Raw genomic sequence first — 21,693 nt, forward strand, 5'->3', positions numbered from 1 at the left:
CTCTACTCTTATCACTACCTTTCTTTCCTTTTCCCACAGCTTTGGGTTTTCTCATAGCAAAAGCAGTTAAGGCTCCATTTGTGGAAGTAAATCTGTTGGGCTTCACCTTGGCACTCAAGACAATAATTCTGAATGTCACACCGCGAGAACAACACATAAAAAAAGAAAAAAACACTAGAAGTAATAAAACTTCCAGTTCATACTCATCTAGACCTGGAAAATGATATTAGCAAATTCCAAAGTTTTCCCAAACGCAAAGGAACAAACTTTACTTACATTTTCTTTAGGGATGCGCCAATATAAAAATTTGGGCTTATATTGATATCTAATATAAAAGATGATTCCTCCAGATCTAAAACCAGAGAAGTCCAATGACATATCTCCACTTGTGCCAAACATTTAGGCTGCCTTTGATGTCGACCACTCATTTCCAAACCGCCCTTCTCCACCAGTCACAGGGTGGTGTTGTGGTGTGCCAGTGAGGGCAGGTACAGGAAGGTGTAGACCAGGAGCAGCAGTAGCAGAGCCAACACCAGGGGCAGGCACCAGTCATTGGTGACCAGCACCTCGTCACAGCGAGCCTGCAGGAAGGAGCCGTCCTGGACGCCCAGCTGCTCTTCAGCCGACCGCAGCATGCCTGGAGACTCCCAGCCTGACCAACCGTGAGCCTCACACAGTCTCGGGATTTGTTGAAACACGGCGTGGAACTGAATAAAAGTCCCAAACATGAATACAGCCTCCAAATCTAGCACTGTTCTAACGCATTCCTGCTCCATATACATTGAATTCCGCCATATGTCAGCTGAGTCCAACTCTTAGTCAATCCCACTGTACAACAGCAATGAGGCTTTGCTGTCTGCTACCCTGTTCTGACACAACAACAATCACACACACACACACTTACAAGGTATTTAGTACCTTGTGGGGACAACGTTCCTGACACATATTATGTTGTGGGGACCCACTGTCCCCACAAGGGGAAATGCTGTTATAGGGTTAGGGTTTAGGTTTAGGACTAAGGTGTGAATTGAGTTTTGGTTAGAGTTAAGTATGTAATGGTAAGAGATAGGGTTAAGCTGTAGAAACAAATGGAAGTCAATGAAAAGTCCCCACAAAGATAGCCTGACAAACATGTGGGGGTGTGTTGGCGTGCACGCACACACACACACACTCCAGGTAATAAGGGGATTATTCTCTAAGCTGTTATGCAGATAAACCACAGTGTGGACTAGCGCAGTGACCTTCAACACCCCAATACCTCACACATCTGCTCAGCAAGTTTCCCTCCCCACTGAGTGGCGGGCAGCAGGAGGTTTGTTTGGGTGTGTGTGTACTCACGGCTCCAACATGAAAGTGTACTGGCCCTCAGGTGTGCGGTCCTGCCTGTATGAGAGGTTGTAAGCCAGCATGGTGTTGATCAGCTCCCGCATCAGTTCCTTCTCTCTGCTGCTAAAAAGCTGAGGATTCACCTGAAAGTAGCAAATGCTGCACATTGAGCAGGTGTTTAGTGCAAAAAAGGAAAAACATGTTGAAATGGCAGGTTTTTGTGGTATTAAATTGAAACATAATCAATCATTTTTCCACTTTTAATGCGACCATGTCCTGCACGATTCAACCAAAGCTAAAAAACAAAAAACTTTTTGAGAAGATTGGGGTATTGTCTGCATTCAACTTCTAAACACCACAAATCTGGAACAACCTTCCAGAAAACTACAAAACAACCAAAACATTGAGTGCCTTTAAATCAAGGCTAAAAACACACCTGTTTAGAGTTGCTTTGAACCATAATAAATGGAACATAGAATAATATATTTCATGTGTATTGATGATTAGACGATAGCCCTCTCTAAAATGTAATGTTTGACATGCAGTCAACAGCAGGTGAACAGGTATGTTGACTGTATGCTACTTTTATGACTTCTTATTCTTGTGTTTTTATGATGTGAAGCACAAACAAGGAAAACTAACAAAGTGTAATGAGCATTCACAGAGCAACTGAAAAGGAACTGAATTAAACTATGTAACTTTAAAAAAATGTATTTATTTTTTTTACATATTTGTTGAAACTGTCACTATTTTGTGACAGTATGGTATGAAACAGATGATCTGTGAAAAAATGGAGCTCCTCTGCCTTCTCCCAGTTTCAACTAGAAACAACCAGTCAGAGCCAGCAGGCACTCGTCAATCACACTCATGTGGCGCTGCTTGTCCTCCTGTCTTTATTCTTTCTTCCATGCTGTCCGATACCATTACAGCTTTACCCTGTCAGCAGCGCCTGTTGTTACATACTACAGCTTTAATGGAGAAAATGTGTTTAGTTTTCATTTGTGTCATAAGAATGAAGTCTAGTTTCCACATGTTTTTTTTCTTGCAGTGTAGCATTATGCTAGCAGATGACAAGAACACAAATAAAGTCATCCATGTTGTTCCACAGTCCTTTCACATCTAGCAACATGGGAGGAAGCACTAGAATTGAGATTACTTTGAATTTAACCGCACTGTTAAAGTTTCTTGCAGTAGAACAAAATAAAATATGTGTGACATTGAATAATGGCTGCACAGTGGCACAGGTAGAACTGTTGCCTTGCAGCAAGAAGGTCCTGGGTTCGATTCCCGGCCCGGGATCTTTCTGCATGGAGTTTGCATGTTCTCTCTGGCTTCCTCCCACAGTCCAAAAACATGACTGTTAGGTTAATTGGTCTTTCTAAATTATCCCTAGGTGTGTGTGTGTGTGCATGGGTGTTTGTCCTGTCTGTTTCTGTTTTGCCCTGCGACAGACTGGTGACCTGTCCAGGGTGTACCCTGCCTCTCGCCCGGAACGTTTGCTGGAGATAGGCACCAGCACCTCCCAAAACCTCTAAGGCAGTGGTTCTTAACCTGGGTTCGATCGAACCCCAGGGCTTCGATGAGTCAGTCTCAGGGGTTCGGCGCAGCCTCTGCCGCGGAGGTAAAGACACACTTGCGTAAAGTCGTGATGACACGCCCCGCTTGGCCATCACTTGCTGCAGAGGATCATGTTACATTGCTCGGCCAATCAGTGCTGCAGGGAATTTAGTGCGCGCAGTATCAGCGGCTGTCGTAGTTGTACGTCGCGTGGTTTCTTTCTTAATAGTTTAATCCATACTAAATATGTCGAGCAAAAAAAGAAGAAAATGAACAGACTTTGCTCTGAAGATGCACTTGCCAAGGTGAAGCCACGCCTCTCTGAACTGGTCTCCCAAAAACAACAGCAGAAGTCACACTGATTTGCAGGTATGTAATTTGTGCAATACTTTATTCTGGCCCCAAAAAAGTATTTTGTGGATTCAAAATGACAAAAAACAAACTAAATTTAGAATAAATAAAAAAATAAGTTATTAAAAAATGTGTCATTTTTTGAAAAAAATCCACATTTATTTTTAAATTAGTAAAATAGTAAAAAAAAAATATTTTGGGGGCTGAAATTCTTTTATGGGGCCAAAATATTTTTGGGGGCCAGAATAAAGTAACACTGTAACTTGCTGTGAGTTCATACCTATGTCTTCAATTTGGAAAAAAAATATATTTTATTTATCACTAAAGATGGGTTCGGTGAATGCGCATATGAAATTGATGGGTTCGGTACCTTAAAAAAGGTTAAGAACCACTGCTCTAAGGGAAAAGAGTGTACAGAAAATGGATGGATTGAATAATGGGGAAACAGCCGAAACACTGAGTGCCTTTAAATGAGGTCCACTTGAAAAGGTCTTGGTGAGCTCACCAAGACCTGCTTTCCAGCTGCTGTTATTGGGTTTACTTATTTTTTTTAATGTTTTTCTCATACCTTGCCTGGTATGTGTGGTTGTTCATTAGCCCTAAATTAACACATTTTCTAAATACTGATGGTTTTCAAGGATTTTGTCACAGCCAACTATTTTTTAAAGGTTTTATTGGGCTCTAGTGGCCTTTATTTGATAGTGAATTGACAAAGTGGGTAATGAGAGAAGGGGGAAGAATTGAGGCAAAGGTCACCAGGCTGGGAATCAAACCTGCGACGGCCACATCGAAGACGAAAGCCTCCTTATGTGGGTTGTGCTTAACCCAGTGCCACCACAACATCCCCCAACCAGCTTTTTTTTTTTTCAGGCTTTCCCCTGGTATGTAATCCATATGCAAAAGAACACTAGAGCTAAACTGACACTAGTAAAAACTAAACAAACTAAGAACTTTCAAAAATCAACTAAACTAAGAAACAAATTACTAGAACTAATAAAAGTTAAAATAGAATTGAAAATCTGAACTCAAAATCTGAAAATCAAAACTAAATCAAACTAGAAGTGTAAGCAGTTATCAGCGGCTTCCAAACCTGATCCAACAAGTCCCCGGTTCTCTGCCTCCCCTCATCCTGTCAGCTTGGTGTTGCCAGGACTAGTAGCACATTGAGCAAGTTGGGAATTTGCAGAACAGTGCTCACTCCTTAAAGATGTTATCATTACAATAAATGTAGCCTATATACAGTAGCATAGGAGCAAATCCAAATGGAACGCCTGAGGGAAGTCTGGGGTTCCCTCCCGGACCCGTTCCCCTGTGAACTAATCTCAGACAAGCAGAAGGCAATGGATGAATGGAAACATTTCAGGATTCTAAAAATGTGACCACATTTTCTGAAATACCTCTGGAATAATGTTTAACTTTCAGACAAGGATGTTCTTGATGCTTTATCTAAACTCAAGTTTGGAAAGGACCCAAAATAATCTCAGCAACATTTTAGGTTAAACTGTGCAGGATATACACCAGATTAAAAGGTGAAAAAAAGTTCCTAACATTTTAAATATTGAAAAATATTTTTTTCCAACTTCAAGTAGAATTACAACAAATGTTTTTAACGTACAGGTCGTAGTTTTGGACAGATGATGTCAAGAAGCAGCGTCAGCACATCCAGAGTGAGGTGGAGCTGGCCGATCCTGGATCTGATGCTTGCCGGGATGTCGGCCAACATGGTGGACAGAGCGTTCCTGCTGCTGAGGAGGCGAGAGGTGGCCTGCAGAGGACACCAACAGGAGTGCTTCAGAGTTTCTGTTACAAACACCCAAACTAACCTCCTCTCTTTTTTCATCAAACTTCTCATATTCAAGCACAAGACTGTAACCTCCTGTTGGCTGTGAGGATAGCTGATGCGAGGCACATGCGTGTGGGCAAACAGGAAGTGAAACGTCACAGACAGGAAGGGCAGATATCTCAGCAAGGAGAAGTTCTGTCCATGCAGAATCACTTGGTTCAGCCTGTCGGAAAACAGTAGCCAATCCAGAGCCTCAGACACGCTCTGCAGTTTGGGGTCCCGCACTCTCACTGACAAATAGTTATCGTAGAGGCCCTGGAGAAAAGAGGGCAGTTGCTTTACTGTCATCTGTGCAGAAATTGAGCAAATAAAGAAAAAAAGCATTGGTGAAGCTGATTGAGTTTATTACCTGAGAGATCTTTTCATATTGTCCACTTGATGAAGCGAGGTGCAGAATGTGCTGAAACCTCTGAAAGCCACTTCCTGAACCAGGTGCCTCTTCAAAGCCTTTGCCAATATGTTTTCTGGTCAACACAAACCAACTTTTCTCAGCAACCAGTTAATGTAAAAAAACATTCTAAAGACCTTTGTATTTATAGCCAAAGAATTATTCCCTGACTGCTTGTTTGCACTCAACATTTTACATTTGCTAAAAGCTATTGAAAGAAAAAAAAAACATTTCACAGGGAAAGCCTGGTATTGTTTACTAAATGTAACATTTCATGTTCAAAGGCCAACACTGAATAGTAATAGTGTTGGCATAATATGTAAAGCAATATAAAGGTTCAATATATAGGATTAACACAACAGGAGGACAAATGTTCCAGCGGGTCTGAGGATTTCTGCTGAAAGCTTCATTCTCTGTTTACATGTTGATAGTTGATCAACTTTGTCCTGAATTAGCTGCTGAATAACTTTTCTGGTGGTTGGGTTTCTTTTCCCACAAAGAACTCAAAGAATGAGTCACTACAAGCATTCAAACTGTTTATATGTCAGATGAGAACCAAATGTAAACACAGGAAGCATCTGCTTCACTGTCGCAACACTGCATAATAAATTAAAATTAGCTTGATAATTTCCATTCTGATTATTAATAATTTCTGAAGGGCAATTTGTTTACAGTGACAAAATAATTCATTTTATTTATGATTTCTGTTGTGTGGTTTTTATTTCCGTTTTATGTATTTTTTTTAGTTGCGTTTTATATTTGGATATTTAAAATGTCTTCTAATTACTGGCCCCTCTCCTCCCCTCCTCTTTCCCCTCATCACTTTCTTCCCCTCATTCAGTTCTGGGTGGGAGAATTTAATTACTGGGTGGGGATTTATCACATTTTAAATTAAGCAGTTGAGAACAGTGGGTTGTGATTCCTTTCTGTACACTTTCTTACTTGTCTGTAGGCCTGTCACGATAGCAAATTTTGCTGAACGATTAATTGTCTCAAAAATTATTGCGATAAACAATAATATTGTTTGAAGACCTTTTTACACTGATTTAATGGAAATGATGTAATAATGCATGTGATTTCCTGCCAAAGATAGATATTCTTTTGAAAATAAAGTGTAACACTGGAACTGATAAACAAAATAAACAAAACAACCAAAAACAAAAATAAAATGGATTCTCAGTCTCCATTAACAAAAAACTCACTTGAAAAAAACAACTAAACAGCATAAAGCCAAAGTGGAAATAAATACTGCATTCAACCAAAAGAGTGCAGATTATGAAGTCTGTATATTATGTTGCCCTTCAGTAATAATTAGATTTAAATAGAGACAATGGGCACATCGACTACCTGATGCAATAGTTCACACTACATGATTTTTTGCTCCTATTTTTCCCCTTACAACAATCTTAAAACGTTGGTCTTTCTAAGATTGTGTGGTTTGTTACGGTAGATCGTCATGGCCGCTCTGATCCAAATCAGGGGTTTTCCCCGACTGGGAGGTTAAAGCAGCCTGTTGAATGTGACAGGCAGCCAATCAGAAAGCACGGATTCTCCTCCAAGCTTTTTGAGGGGAAAATACGAGGGGAATCCCAAACAGCTGACATGGCGCAACCCGAAGTCCAGCGGACATTGGAGATGATATGTGGAAACAACATTAATGTTTATTCAACATGCAAAGAATATAGAAATGACAAGGGGAGGAGTTGGAGCGAAATTGCTACCGCAGTTGATAAACCCGGTAACTTTTCAGCTGTTCTTCGTTACGTGACGTAAATAGGTTCTAATGATTTTCATTCAGTCAGGACTTTACGCTGACACTAGCCACATGCATTGCAGGTAGATTGTAGTAAAGCATTGATTAATGCCTGGTTTTAAAATTAGTTCACTGGACTTGTAGCCATTATTTTGTGCCCATTGTTGGACACCACACGGCAGGAACAAACCGATGGAACCGTTATACCAAGGATTTCTGTCGGCTAATGCGTGATCTGTCAGGTTTTGAAAATGAGCCGACAATCGGCCGACAACTCGTGTGCGCTGGGCTTTACACTAAGGAAATGAGGAAGGGGGGAGTCTGTGGAGAGCACTGGAGTTGAGCCTTTTTTCATTCGGTGTCATTAACAGAAAGAGAAAAGGGCCGGATGAGACGATAATGCCGATAAATAAAATGACGTAGATAGTTTTAATTTATCGTGCCATTAATTGATTTATCTTTTATCGCGACAGGCCTACTTGTCTGTAAATATTATTGACCATTTGTGCATATTGTATTGGCACAAAAACATCTACAAGTCACAACAAGCAGTGGAGCAGTCCCCTGTTTGCACTAGAGCAGTGGTGCCCAAAGTGGGTCCTGGAGGGCCGCATCCTGCATGGTCTAGTTCTCTCTCTGGTTTAACGCACCTGGATCAAATGATGGCTTGTTAGAAAGCCTAAGAACACTGACATGCTGAAAAGGTTGTTACTACCAGGGAGAGAACTAGAACATGCAGGATGCCGGCCCTCCAGGACCCACTTTGGGCACCACTGCACTAGTGGTATGCCCCAACCACACAGACACTTTGATGCTGGCTTGTTTGCAACCGGCTTCTAAGGCAGGATGGCTAAGGAGAGTATCAATCGGGTAAGGACAGATATTAATGTTTGTTTTAGTGTAACAAAGATAAAGGGTGTAATTAAACAAAAAGTGAAAGAGAGGTGGCAAAAGTTATGGGTAGAAGAAAGGAAAGGATGGTGGTTTTATAAAATAAAAAAAGAGAATTGGACAAATGAGAAACACGGAAAGAAAAAGGAGAGAAGAGATAATTATTTCATGACTTAGAATAGGACACACTGGATTGAATAGCACATTATTTTTGATAGGAAAACATGAGACAGAGAAATGTGAGTGTGGGGAAGATGAGACAATAGAACATTTTATTTATTTTATTATTTTGCATTGTAGGAATTACAGGATTCAGATAAACAAGTTAATTAGGAACCTCAGTAATATGAAAATGAAATTTGACATTGTTGATTTACTGTGGACCAATTGGTACCGGGCCGCGTAAGAAACAATTAAATATTTCCGTTTTACATATTATGTGAGTCTGGAGGAGCTTTTATTTTGAAAATCCTTTTACCGGACTCTCTCTGTTACATCTTGCGCGCCAACATTGAGCCCACAAACAGCAAAATGAGTAAGAAACATATCAGATGTGTTTGGAAAGTTTCTTTGCGAGCGGAAAAGGCCCAGAGAAGAGACAGGAGAATGGATTTATCCCGGACCGGTAGGTGATTCCCACATTCCAAGCCCGCTCTGCATGATATGGTGACCGGCTCGTTAATGAGGCAATGAAGCCTTCAAACTGCTTCGCCACGTAGAGACCAAGCACCCTGTGCATAAGCAACACTTCGGGTGACATTGTCTCTCATCACTCCCAGATGGAACCATCTTGTTGCAGAGAAATAAGCTCAGGGCTCCCATTAGTCGTTATAGTAAGTTAAAATTTTCGCAAAAGTTAAATGTTCGTTTTTGTGGCGCATCTATATCTTATTTCGAAGGGATATGTAAACGTTACCATAGCGACCCGAGTCAGAGAGCGTTAGGGCAGTGGTCGAGAGTAGAGGAGTAGAGCTTGTGAGTTTTAGGTCTGGTTCACACAGCACCATTTAAGGATTGTCGGCCGATTTTATGACCACACATGACACGAGCCGATAAAAATCCTACAGGTTCAGTCGGTTCGTGTGTCCAGCCACACGGCAGGAGCAACACACCACACGAACCGATTCCACTCGCAAACATCCCGATTCCAGAGGAAAATCCAGTAAAACCCCCAACATACCATACATGAATTTAGAATAATCAAACACAGATGATGATGTAGAAGCAGCAGTGATAGTTTGTGGACTCATTTTAAACGATAAAAGACGTAACAAATAGAAAAGGTGTTTGATAAAAGACTGCGGGAGCAGCCGCTCTATTTGCTGCACTATGAGTTATGTTTTTTCGTAGTTAACATTTTTAACTGAATAAACATAGCCACACATAATAAACATATATAAAATGACCTTTACATATAGTAATAAACATTTCCACATATCACCTCCGATGTCGACCGGACTCTCAGTTGCCATGGCAACTGTTTGGGATTCCCTCCATTCTTACGTCATCGCGCTTTCTGATTGGCTACCTGTCACATTCAACAGGCTGCGTTCTTGCTCCCAGTCAGGGAAAAAAACCCACAGGCTGTGAAGTACAGCTCCTCCTCATAGCTTTATTTTCTAAGCTTCAGAGCTTCTGCCTCACAGAGCAGGCCTTCGCCATCACTCCCCACTCGGCTCCTTCAGACTAGCCAGCAGCAATTAGCAAACACCTGATGGAACTTCTAGTCTGCTGAGCTCAGACTTCTAGTCTGCTAGTTCTCAGCGAAACACAGGAAAAAATACAGTCATGGCCAAAAGTATTGAGAATGGCACAAATATTATATTTTCACATGATCTTCTGCCCTCTGGTTTTCATGTGTGTATGTCAGATGTTGTCATCACATACAGAAATACAACTGCAATCATATTATGAGTAACAAAAGCTTTTAATGACAGTTAGAATGAGTTAATGCAGCAAGTCAATATTTGCAGTGTTGACCCCTCTTCTTCAGGACCTCTGCAATTCTCCCTGGCATGCTCTCAATCAATTTCTGGACCAAATCCTGACTGATAGCAGTCCATTCTTGCACAATCATTGCTTGCATTTTGTCAGAATTCCTAGGTTTTCGTTTGTCCACCCGTCTCTTGATGATTGACCACAAGTTTTTAATGGGATTAAGATCAGGGGAGTTTCCAGGCCATGGACCCAAATCTCTATGTTTTGTTCCCTGAGCCAGTTAGATATCACCTTTGCTTTATGGCAAGGTGCTCCATCATGCTGGAAAAGGCATTGTTCATCACCAAACTGCTCTTGGACGGTTGGGAGAAGTTGCTCTCGGAGGACATTCTGGTACCATTCTTTATTCATAGCTGTGTTTTTAGGTAAGACTATGAGAAAGCCGACTCCCTTGGCTGAGAAGCAACCCCACACATGAATGGTTTCAGGATGCTTTACAGTTGGCATGAGACAAGACTGGTGGTAGCGCTCACCTTGTCTTCTCCGAACAAGCCGTTTTCCAGATGTCCCAAACAATCGGAAAGGGGATTCATCAGAGAAAATGGCTTTACCCCAGTCCTCAGCAGTCCACTCCCTGTACCTTTTGCAGAATATCAGTCTGTCCCTGATGTTTTTCCTGGAGAGAAGTGGCTTCTTTGCTGCCCTCCTTGAGACCAGGCCTTGCTCCAAGAGTCTCCGCCTCACAGTGCGTGCAGATGCACTCACACCTGCCTGCTGCCATTCCTGAGCAAGCTCTGCACTGCTGGTAGCCCGATCCCGCAGCTGAAACACTTTTAAGAGACGGTCCTGGCACTTGCTGGTCTTTCTTGGGCGCCCTGGAGCCTTTTTGGCAACAATGGAACCTCTCTCCTTGAAGTTCTTGATGATGCGATAAATTGTTGACTGAGGTGCAATCTTTCTAGCTGCGATTTTCTTTCCTGTTAGGCCATTTTTGTGCAGTGCAATGATGACTGCACGTGTTTCTTTCGAGGTAACCATGGTTCACAGAAGAGAAACAATGATGCCAAGCACCAGCCTCTTTTTAAAGTGTCCAGTGGTGTCATTCTTACTTAATCATGACAGATTGATCTCCAGCCCTGTCCTCATCACCACCCACACCTGTGTTAATGGAGCAATCACTGAAACAATGTTAGCTGGTCCTTTTAAGGCAGGGCTGCAATGAAGTTGAAATGTGCTTTGGGGGATAAAGTTCATTTTCTAGGCAAATATTGACTTTGCAATTAATTGCTGTTACGCTGATTACTCTTTATAACATTCTGGAGTATATAGATACGATAAGATGAGATAAGATTTATTTGTCATTGTCATCAACAAGTTACAACGAGATTGAGATGCAAATTGCCGTTATAAAAACTGAAGCAGTAGACTTTGTAAATATTAACATTTGAATCATTCTCAAAACATTTGGCCATGACTGTATTGTTAAAGGGTTAATAAAGGAGCAATATTGTGATGAACTTCTGAAGGCAGATCTTCAGGAAGAGTAAGAGTTTTTAAAGAGACAGACGCCCAATTTCAAGGAATTAAATCAGGAAGTAAAGTTTCTTTTAAGTCATTTTTTAACAACTGAAGATATAACAAACAGTTACTTGATTGTGCTAAAAAATGGCACTAAAATATGCCTGTAAAACACATAGTACTGCTCCTTTAATTTATTATTTAATCATTTTCCTGTATTTTATTTGAAATATTACTAATGTTTTAACCAATGTTTTGATTTATTTTCTTTGGAGCTGCTGTATCAATCCAAAGGTAAATGCAGTTAAAGATCCCCAAACCAGGAAGATCTCAGGCTCTTCTGCAGGTTCTCTTCTAGACTTCCCACTGCTACAGTTATCTGTCAACACCACCACTCACAGTACACACAGTTTACCGTTTAGTACGTGGTAACTGGAAGATCTCCTGCCACAGATAGAACAAGCCTTTGTTCTGGTCCTTCTGCCCAACAGAGACTCTTTGGATGATTCTGGAGTCCAGCTGCTTCAAGCCACGCCCATGCAGGAACTGCCCAGACAGGAGCCATATGCTAAATATGATGTGATGCAATGCAATGTAAAACAGACAAATAAGAGGTTTGTTCAGAAAATCACCAGGCACCTGTAGTGTGTTGATGCAGGAGCGGATGTCATTATCTGTCTTCTCACACAAGCACATCAGAGCACCTGTGTCTGCTTTCAGGCCCTGCAGCGTGGAGATCTGGGAGAGAAAAAAGAAAGAAGAGGAAAGTCTGAGCTTTAAAACTTGTGTCTTCATGTGAGTATTTACATGTTTAAATACTGACCTCTGCCAATCTCTGAGAGAGGCGAGAAGGCTGAGTTTGTGGGAAAGCCAGAAGAAAAGCTTGTTGCCTGAGAGGTCTGAGAGCAGGAACATAACTAAAAGAAGGGGAAAAAAGTTGAAATATGTAGAAATGAAACATTAAAGACATGAACTGATGTGAAACAGAAAGAATCCCTCTGTTAGTTTTGAGGTTGTGCAATCTGGGTCATGATGAAATGAGTCTGTTCTTTACTTAGTTCTAGACATTAAACAAATCTAACCTCCACTGTACAAAAATACAGAACAGATTCATCACCATCAATATTTCTTAAAGATCAAACTAAAATGAAGATCAATGTGAAAAAAGTAAGTACACCCCATTAAGTCCAGCAGCTATACCTTCCAACATTTGTTTATGTCCAAAAAGGGTAAAACCTATTTCAGAACATGGATTCAAACATGAGGCTTCCAACATTCTTTTTATTTAAACATTTTCTCTTGAAATTTTGTTGGTTCAGCTCCGTTTTACTTTCTGTGAAGAAAAAGAGAAAATTAGATACACTCACTTCCCGTGTCCAAACAAAAGCAAAACCCTAATGTATAGATTAGTACAGATAGGTGGACCTGGTGAGCCGATCAACATGAACAAAAAAGTACAGCAGGGGGCCAACAGAACACAGGGCCATGGAAGCCCCTGCAGGGAAACCAGACTAAGGCAAAAATGGTCCAAAAAGAACCTACTGCAAACAAAAGAAGTCAAAACAGGACAATCGTTTCCACCGGGCCAAAATTACAACAAAAAAACCCAAACAAAGGTTGTGGAGTGAGAGAAGAGAAAGACGGTATTCTGAAGGTCAGCCTATTTATAGGCAGGAACAGCTCAAAACAAACAAACAATAATTACAAAATACATGTAATTAACCAAACCCCAAAAAACACATATCTGCCTGTGACACAGTTGGTGCCAAATTCAGTTGTTGGGATAACAGGCTCTATATGAAACACAAAAACCTTTTCCTCTACAAAGTGTTTGTATAAAGACAGGCAGTCAGGTCCTGCAGCTGCAAAGCCAGCCCACACCATCACTCCTCCAGCACTGTGCTGAACAGCTGGGATGAGGCGTTTGACTACTATGGAGCAATGCTACAATTTCAGAAGGATACTTTGCTGTTAAATGTCATTGTTTATCTTACAGGTCGTTACATATGCAGATGATTGGGCGAAGCAGTACAAACTCCTTCTTTTTCTTCTTGGCCGTCTCTGTCCCAGCATCCCCACCGTGTGTGTCTTTCCTGTTCAGCGCTGATAACAGGATGTTGATGGCCGCCTGCAGAAGAAGGTAATGTTTAGACCCGCTCTAAGTCACCCAGCATCTCTCAGCGCAGCCTCAGGTCGTTACCGCCGGCGCTCCGTCAATCTCGTCAATAATCAGGCAGTTGGGCCTCTCGTTGGCTCCTAGAACAGACTTCATCTGAGTTGCCGTGTCAATGCGTTTCTGGAAGACCTCTGCACTCCGATCGTCGCTAAGGGAACAAAGAGAATTCAGATCAAGATTAAGCTTCTTGTTTAACTCTGATGATGAGTCCTGACTGCAGAAGGTCTGACCTGGCATTGATTTCCACCACATTGTACCCAGCATGCTTTGCTATGACATGAGCCAAGGTGGTCTTCCCTAAACCGGGAGGTCCAGACAGTAGCGCCACCTAGAAGGATACACAAATTCGTTGTGTTCCAAATTCACATGATGGAAACCATGGCGATGGTTCAGCTGCTGAGTGTCTACCCGGTATTTGGGTCGTTTGTACTGGTCTAGTTCAGCCTCCAAGATTTCCTCAGTCATCTCCATTTTGCTCTTGAAGCGGTTTGGATTCTGACTTCCCTGGCTGAGTTTGAATGAGTTCTGATTGGCTGATTGTCTGTCGGAGCGAACAGGGCGGGATTTCCTCTCCCTTCCAAACACCACGTTGTCCCACAGCTTCAGCCACTTCAGCAGACACCGGTTAGTGAACTGGAAGGAGAGAGCAAATCGCAGCATGAGCCCCTGAATCCCGAGAAGGGATGACCACACACAGAATGAAATGGGAGCGCTTACATCATCACTGAGGAGCTCTGTGTAGTGACGCGGTGAGAATCTTTCCACCCACAGTTGGGATGTTTGTCCCTCGGCGTCTTGGGGATCCTCATTCTCCTGGTCCTCGGTGTTTCCAGAGTCAGTAAACACATTGTTTAAACTGCTGCAGGAGGAGACAGCAGTTACAACATCCATTTCTCTTCTCTGAGTGTTCAGATAACAAAAAGGCAAGCGAGTTACCTGACCAGCAGCTCAGTAAGACGCTGTGACTCAACAACCTGCTGGTGATGCTGTAGGAATAATTTTAAAAAAAATAAGAGCAGGTGTTTAGAGTGCTTCAAAAATATAGAGTGTCTCCTGGTCTATAAGATTGAAACCTTATAATGTCTGCACACGCTCCTGATAAAGCTTTGGTGGTGTGAACAGATAGGACCTTGAGAACTCATTCAGACATATTTCCCACCATTAATGTGACACTATTGTTGTATAATTCAGCTGATAAAAAATGTGTATCTGAAAAATCTGTTCAATAAACAAAAGTATTAATGACTCTGAACTCATCCAATCACTGAATAGATGCTTAGAACAGATCAATGTGTGGATGTGCAGTTTTGTTTCTGAACAGAAACAAGTCATTATCTTTGGACCTAATTAGGAACGATCTAGAGTTGTAGATCTAGAGTCAATGCACAGCTTCAGTTATTACAACTGAAAACCAGCAATCAGGCCTGAAACCTGGGAGTAGTGATGGACTCTGACCTGAACCTCCAGAGCCACATAAAGACAGTTACAAAGTTGGCCTTCTATCACCTGAAGAATATTTCCAGGATTAAAGGACTAACGTCTCAGCCAGATCTAGAGAAACTCATTCATGGGTTTATCTGTAGTCACATTGTTTACTACAACAGTGTCTTTACAGGTCTGCCGCTAATCCAGAATGTTGTTGCTGGCATTCTCACTAAAACCCAAGAGGATAGAGCCCATCGACCCAGTTCTAAAGTCTTTCCTTTGGCTCCCTGTAGCTCAAAGAATAGACTTTAAAATACTGTTGTAAGTTTATAAATCACTGAACAGCTGAGCACCACAATAAATTTAAGAACTGCTCCATATGTCTCAGGTCTTCTGGTTCTGCTATGCAACCTCAGAACCAGAATCAAAATGGGGAAGCAGCGATCAGCTTCTATGCACCACAAATCTGGACCAGACTTCCAGAAAACTGTAAAACCAAGTAAAACAGCTAAAGTGTGGATGTTGTGTGTCTTGTCTCTATGCTGCTGTAACTGCGAAATAATTTCCCTGCTGGGATGAATAAAGTAATTCTATTCTATTCTATTCTAAAGCCTTTAAATCTAGACTAAAAACCAATCAGTTTAGAGTTGCTTTTGAACCATAAATGAAACAATGACCAACAGTTTTATGTGTATGCATGGCTTTGATGATGGTACTCATGAAAATGTAATGTTTGTCACTGGTTTCTCAATTATTGTTTTTTTGACATTTTATTTTTATGTTTTTATGATGTAAAGCATTTGAACTGCCTTGCTGCTGACATGTGCTACGCAATTAACTTGACTTATTTTTTGATTGATTGATATTGTTATACGTTTTGTCCATCTGTGTCAAGTATCTGTATTCTATAAGAGCAATACACCTAGACAAATTTCAGATTTGTCTAGGTGTATTGCAACAAATGACTTGACTTTAGTAGAACAAAAGCATCACTTGATGGAAATGAAATACAAGAAAAAGTGACAAAAGACTGAATAGGGGGATGGACAGACAGACTGATAACTTTTAGACAGCAGGATATCAATCCTGATATCTAAAAGTTCCTGTCTTTATTCAAAACATCAAAAATGCACCAAATTCTAGGCTTTTCCAGACTCTACAGGGAAAAAAAAGTCGAACTTGTGGAAAGCTGTTCCTTAAAAAACACTTTGTCCTGCTATGCTTTTACTGTAATGATCCAGTGGGAATACCTCATTTCTGTATGTCCCAGTCAAATCCCTACCCTCTGTTCAGACCCACTGGCAGTTATATGACCTCACAGAGTTGCACTGATTGACTCACCCTCTCAGCCTCCTGTTCTCTCAGCACTCTTACTGGCAACGCCAGCAGTCCCAGTGCACTATGGGAGTTTGGCGATATTCTGTTTGGCGAGTTGACAGTCTGGAGAATTTGAGGGAAAATAGGTGATAAACTTCCAGATTTGTTCTGGAGAAGCTTAACAGACATGTAGGACTAACGCTGAGAGGATTACCTTTGTATCCGCCTCTCCTTTCTGTCGGAGGTAGACCCGATTTCCTGATGAGTCCGTCACACTAATGAAGTCTCCCTCCAAAGGCGGGCGCCTCAGAACACACTTGGATGGTGGGGGCGATGTGACGGGCCGCCTGGGTGTCTCTGGGATCTCAGCCAAGCCACTGATATCCAACACAGCAGGAGTAGATCTACAACACAAACCAATCCCTCTCATTGAACATGAACATGAAATTTTTCTTTTCAAGCTGAACCTCTGTCTCCCTCCTTGTGTACCTCTTTGTGTATTTTTCCCATCCCAACATTAAGTTCTGATACCTGAAGGTGTTTGACGGCTCATAATGCTCAGGGGAGGATGGAGGCGTGATGTTATCATCCTGTGACGGGACGTTCCTCTGCTGAGTTTGGGATGCATTGAAAAGACGCCTAACAACTCCCGTATCTTGCTTCTGCCGCTTTGCTTTATGAGCTGCAAGAATTTTACTTTCAATCAGATTACATTAATAATAATCACAATGAATAATAATTAAAGGCTGAACTTACTGCTGGGTTGATTATCCAGAAGGTGCTGCATGTCTGAAATGTCGTCTCCCTGGACCTGTTTCAGACATTGGGCCGGCTGGGAGGTTTCCTCTAGAAGATTAAATTATAATCTGTCACTTTCTTGTTTCATCAATGACTTATTAATTGTATAAATAATCCATAATAAATTCAAACTACGAATACAGTATATCAAACAAGTGCTTTATCTTTAATAAACTCTTCAGCTTAAAACTCAAATTGATTTCACAAATTGGGTCAAATGTTAAGGCTATCCTTTATAGAGCTTTTCATAAATGGTTGGAATATTTTGCCCATTTCTCCTGAGAGAACTGATATAACCAAGTCAGATTTTCAGCTTTGCCTTCAAGTTTTCAATGCGATTTCTTTGATTTTGTTTTAAACCACTTTGTATGTATGATCAGTATTAGTCCTTTGGAAAGAGTTGTTTTCTTAAAATATGTCTAAATATATCTAGATATGCCTTAATTTCCTTTAATGTTTTTCACAAATCAGAATCTTACACCACAATAGATGTGAACTTTACCAAATGGTTTAAAGCAGTGGTCCCCAAACTACGGCCCGCGGGCCAGATGCGGCCCGCCTCCACATTTGGTCCGGCCCCCTGAACAATACCAGAGTATTTTCATATATGTGCATTTTTATTTGATAAGTTGGACTTTTGCAATAAAATAAATGTTCCTTAGTAATGAAGTTTATTTATTATTAACTACTAGTTAGTAACTGTTTTATACATGCATATAATTGACCCTAACCCTTTTTTTTATGTGGAGAATCCAGTGTTATTTGGTTATTATTTATTTCATAAATAGTGTTATTTCCTGACTTTTGTTCTCTGAAGAATCCAGAAAAGGTTATTTGATTGTGCTTTCTGAAAAACAATACATTTTTATGTTTAGCACTCTTACAATCGTCACACTTTTTCTGTTACAAACTGACCCCGGCCCCCCATCAGAGAAGGGACAAGTTATGTGGCCCTCACAGGAGAAAGTTTGGGGACCCCTGGTTTAAAGCCTTAGGCAATCTCAGTGTGTTAAGACTTACAACTTTTAAGTAAGCTAATATTTTCTGAAAATAAAAAATTCTCCCTTTTTATCCAGCCATTTAGCAGAATAAATATAATTTTTAGAATCCCCAAATGACCTAAATATGAAAGGTCAGTCTGATCTGATTTACTGTCAAGGTGTGAGAAAGAAAACAATGTGGTTATGAGCTTTTTTTAATCAGTGAATGTAAATATGTGGTTTCAACTCCAAGTCCTCTATGATAGTGTTTCCCAACCCTGATCCTCAAGGCGCACTGCTCTGCAGGATTTAGATGTTTCCCTGCTACAGCACCTATGATTTCAATATATGGCTGATTAACAGGCTTTTGTTGTTGTGGAATCATCTGAATTAGGTGTCTTCAATCAGGGAAATATCTGTATGGTATAGTGCAGTCATATGTGCATAGAATCAGTGTTATAGAGAGAAAAAAAGCTTGATTAAACCTGCAAAAACATGGTGGCAAAAGGTTTACAAAAGCACAACTACATAAAAACTCTAAAATATAAAACAACAAATTGCTTACTTTGCCATTAAAATTAAATTAAATTTGAACATCAAATTACATAAATTAATCGTTCACTCAATTAATTTTAATTAGAATAGAACAGAATATAAATATCCATTACTGTCCCACATTGTGCAGAAGAATAAAATTATGTTGACAGTTAATATTTGTGTTGTTTGGTTGTTTTGCACTAAGGCTTGATTTTATCAAAAGGAAACGGACTGTGTCACTCTGACCTTCTTTTCTGGAAAGTCAAGAAGGAATTCGGATTTGGAGACGTGGAAATAATAATTGCTAAACTGCTGTAAACACCCATGTAGCCAGATCTTGAAATGCCCCAGCTGTGGACAATTCCGGGAAACTCTGATAGCACTTCAACAAAACGCGAGCCGAGAGACCTGCGTCAACTGGTTGAGAATTCTACATACACACATATGGGCATATATGAGTTTAAATACGCCGTGCTCACAGCAAGAGTTGGGGTTTTATGTGAGTATGTGTGATTTGGGTAACGCAGGTGCGCCCAGAACCCTCCAAAGTTGGCCCAAATAAAGCAGACATAAAGTTTAAGGACTCACCCTCCATCTGAGCTAACACTTCGAGCTCGTCGGCAAACTGCTCCTCGAATTGGTCTTCAATCTCAAAAAGTTCGTCGTATTCGTCCATTTTTCGATCGTGTGAGAGCAAAACACAACCTGAAAAACAACGGCTGCTATATCCAGCCCCTAAAAAAACAAAGAAACTGTTGCTTTCATCAAGGTTTTAAATCTAGCTTCGGTGGCAGCCTCCTTTACAGAGGGATGTTCGCGGTCATTTTTGTTGCGATGTTTTACATCCGGGTAACTCGACTTACCTGACACCTGATTGGCTATCATAGTTTCCTCTGCTTCTTCTTCTTCTTCTTCTTCTGTTGCGTTTTATGGCAGTTTACAGACTTTGTGCATTACCGCCATCAACTGGACGAAGATGTAACTTCAGAAATTAATTTTTTACTATAAATCTTCAAATTAAAAAAAATTACTAAATTATATTCATACTTATACACTCACACACATACATACCAAATCCTCTCAGCTAATTTTGCCTTTTTTAAATATTTAATAAGTGCTTGAATTATGTCATGTGATCGATGCTTCCCTAATAAATTATCCATAGTTACTAAACTCCCCATTACCCTTTCCAGTTCTTTCCTCTCTTTTATATATTTTCTACAATAAATCAACACATGTTCTACTCCTTCTGTTTCCCTGCAATAAGAACAATCACCTGATGGATGTTTCCCTATTAAACCACTATTAACTAGTATGCCCAATCCTCAACTTTTTGTTTCAGAATATACAGTATACTGCTACTCCATTTTCCTCTTTTGATGCATCTGTATATATTTGTGTCATATTTTCATACATTATTTCTAAATACCGCTGAATAATTTCATACAAACCTCCACAGGACTGTTCTATTGTTTTGGTTTCTAAATTTACTATTGGCAATTCAAATAACCACGGAGCAATTTTAGATTTAATTACAGTTTTACAGCATGCTATTTTATTTATCCCCCAACTCATCTGCATAAATATTTCTTTCCCATCCAAAACTTGTCATGTTATGGCCATACTCCCAACATTCTCTGAATACCTGTTTGTAGGGTGATTTTCCTCATGTGCTTGTAAATGTAACCAATAATTTGCTGACAGTTTCATACACCTTAAGTCCATTGGCATTTCTCCAGTAATCACCTGAAGAGCATGAATTGGAGACGTTCTAAAAGCACCACTTTGGCTTGGATTCTATCTAAATCTAATCACAAAGAATTTGCAGCTGACTTATATACAATACATCCAGAGTCCAACACAGATCAAATTAAAACATCACATAATCTTTTCAAAGATGTGCTTGTCGCCCCCCAATCATTCCCTGACAGACATCTCAAAATATTAATGCCTTTTTTACATTTATCAATAATCTTTTGTATATGCGTCTTAAATGAAAGTTTTACATCAAACCATACTCCTAGGTACCTTACAATATTTACCTGCTTCAATTTTTGCCCATATAATTTAAGATCTACTGTGGGATTACGGTAACCCTTTTTCTTGAAAAACATATTACTTGTGTCTTCTCAATAGACAAATGAAACCCCAATTCATGTGACCATCTTTCAACCTTATTGCTAACCTTGCTGATTCCATTCTAGGGTTAGGGTTAGGGTTAGGGTAGGTAACCCTTTTGTTATGTTCCTTGTTTTGTTATACAATGAGAGAGAGAAGAACCGGGAGAGATTCTTGAAAGTGAGGAGGAGCAGACCACAGATTTACAGAAAGAAGCAGAAGAGCTTGATAAGTTTGTCCAGCTATCTGAAGCACCCATTTCTACAAATATGGCCTCTGATTTAGGTGACAGAGATACTGGTCCTGTCACCTAACAGGACCAGTGTCCTGTTTACTTGTTGCCTCAGTAGGTACTGAGGCAGCAAGTAAAGCAAAGTGTCTTTGGCACACAGAATAGAGCCTTTAGTGTAATTGGTTCCAGAGTTTCATCTAGCTGGAATACTCCACTACAAGGAATGCTGCATTTTGCTATAGTTGTAGGGTGTTTGGCAAAAATTTAAAAAAGGATGAATTTGGGGCATGCTGTGGTGGCGCAGGGGGTTAGCACGCCCCACGTTTGGAGGCCTTAGTCCTCGAAGGGGATGTCGCGGGTTCGACTCCCGGTCCCGACGACCTTTGCCGCATGTCTTCCCCCCTCTCCTCACCCTCCTTCCTGTCTGCCTACTGTGGAAAAAATACGAGCCACTAGTGCCGCAAAAACTCTTCGGAGAGAAAAAAAAAAAGGATGAATTCGTAACTGGTGGGGTAAAAAATTGGAGAAAGGCACTGAGCTTGTTC

At 40.6% G+C, this 21,693-nt stretch overlaps 1 protein-coding gene across 2 annotated transcripts in view; it reads right to left on the bottom strand.

Annotated features, from left to right (window-relative positions):
* Positions 1–19,789, bottom strand: part of chtf18 (chromosome transmission fidelity factor 18) — a 36,931-nt gene extending 17,142 nt beyond the window's left edge. The window contains exons 1-18 of one of the 2 annotated variants that reach the window (XM_023333776.1): positions 19,387–19,789; positions 17,240–17,329; positions 17,015–17,165; positions 16,698–16,887; positions 16,508–16,606; positions 14,678–14,727; positions 14,459–14,597; positions 14,150–14,374; positions 13,972–14,069; positions 13,766–13,889; positions 13,560–13,693; positions 12,389–12,482; positions 12,205–12,303; positions 11,981–12,111; positions 5,427–5,541; positions 5,108–5,332; positions 4,850–4,999; positions 1,339–1,469 (exon numbers count right to left, since the gene is read on the bottom strand). In XM_023333776.1, the coding sequence (XP_023189544.1) occupies positions 1,339–1,469; positions 4,850–4,999; positions 5,108–5,332; positions 5,427–5,541; positions 11,981–12,111; positions 12,205–12,303; positions 12,389–12,482; positions 13,560–13,693; positions 13,766–13,889; positions 13,972–14,069; positions 14,150–14,374; positions 14,459–14,597; positions 14,678–14,727; positions 16,508–16,606; positions 16,698–16,887; positions 17,015–17,165; positions 17,240–17,329; positions 19,387–19,474 (2,333 nt within the window). In that variant the 5' untranslated portion in view covers positions 19,475–19,789. Of the gene's footprint in view, positions 1–1,338; positions 1,470–4,849; positions 5,000–5,107; positions 5,333–5,426; positions 5,542–11,980; positions 12,112–12,204; positions 12,304–12,388; positions 12,483–13,559; positions 13,694–13,765; positions 13,890–13,971; positions 14,070–14,149; positions 14,375–14,458; positions 14,601–14,677; positions 14,728–16,507; positions 16,607–16,697; positions 16,888–17,014; positions 17,166–17,239; positions 17,330–19,386 lie in introns of both variants that reach the window. The other variant, XM_023333775.1, reaches the window with a different exon arrangement.
* Between the last annotated feature and the right edge of the window lie 1,904 nt (positions 19,790–21,693).

The sequence above is a fragment of the Xiphophorus maculatus genome, chromosome 5 (assembly GCF_002775205.1).
Source record: "Xiphophorus maculatus strain JP 163 A chromosome 5, X_maculatus-5.0-male, whole genome shotgun sequence".
In the NCBI taxonomy this organism is placed as follows: Eukaryota; Metazoa; Chordata; class Actinopteri; order Cyprinodontiformes; family Poeciliidae; genus Xiphophorus; species Xiphophorus maculatus.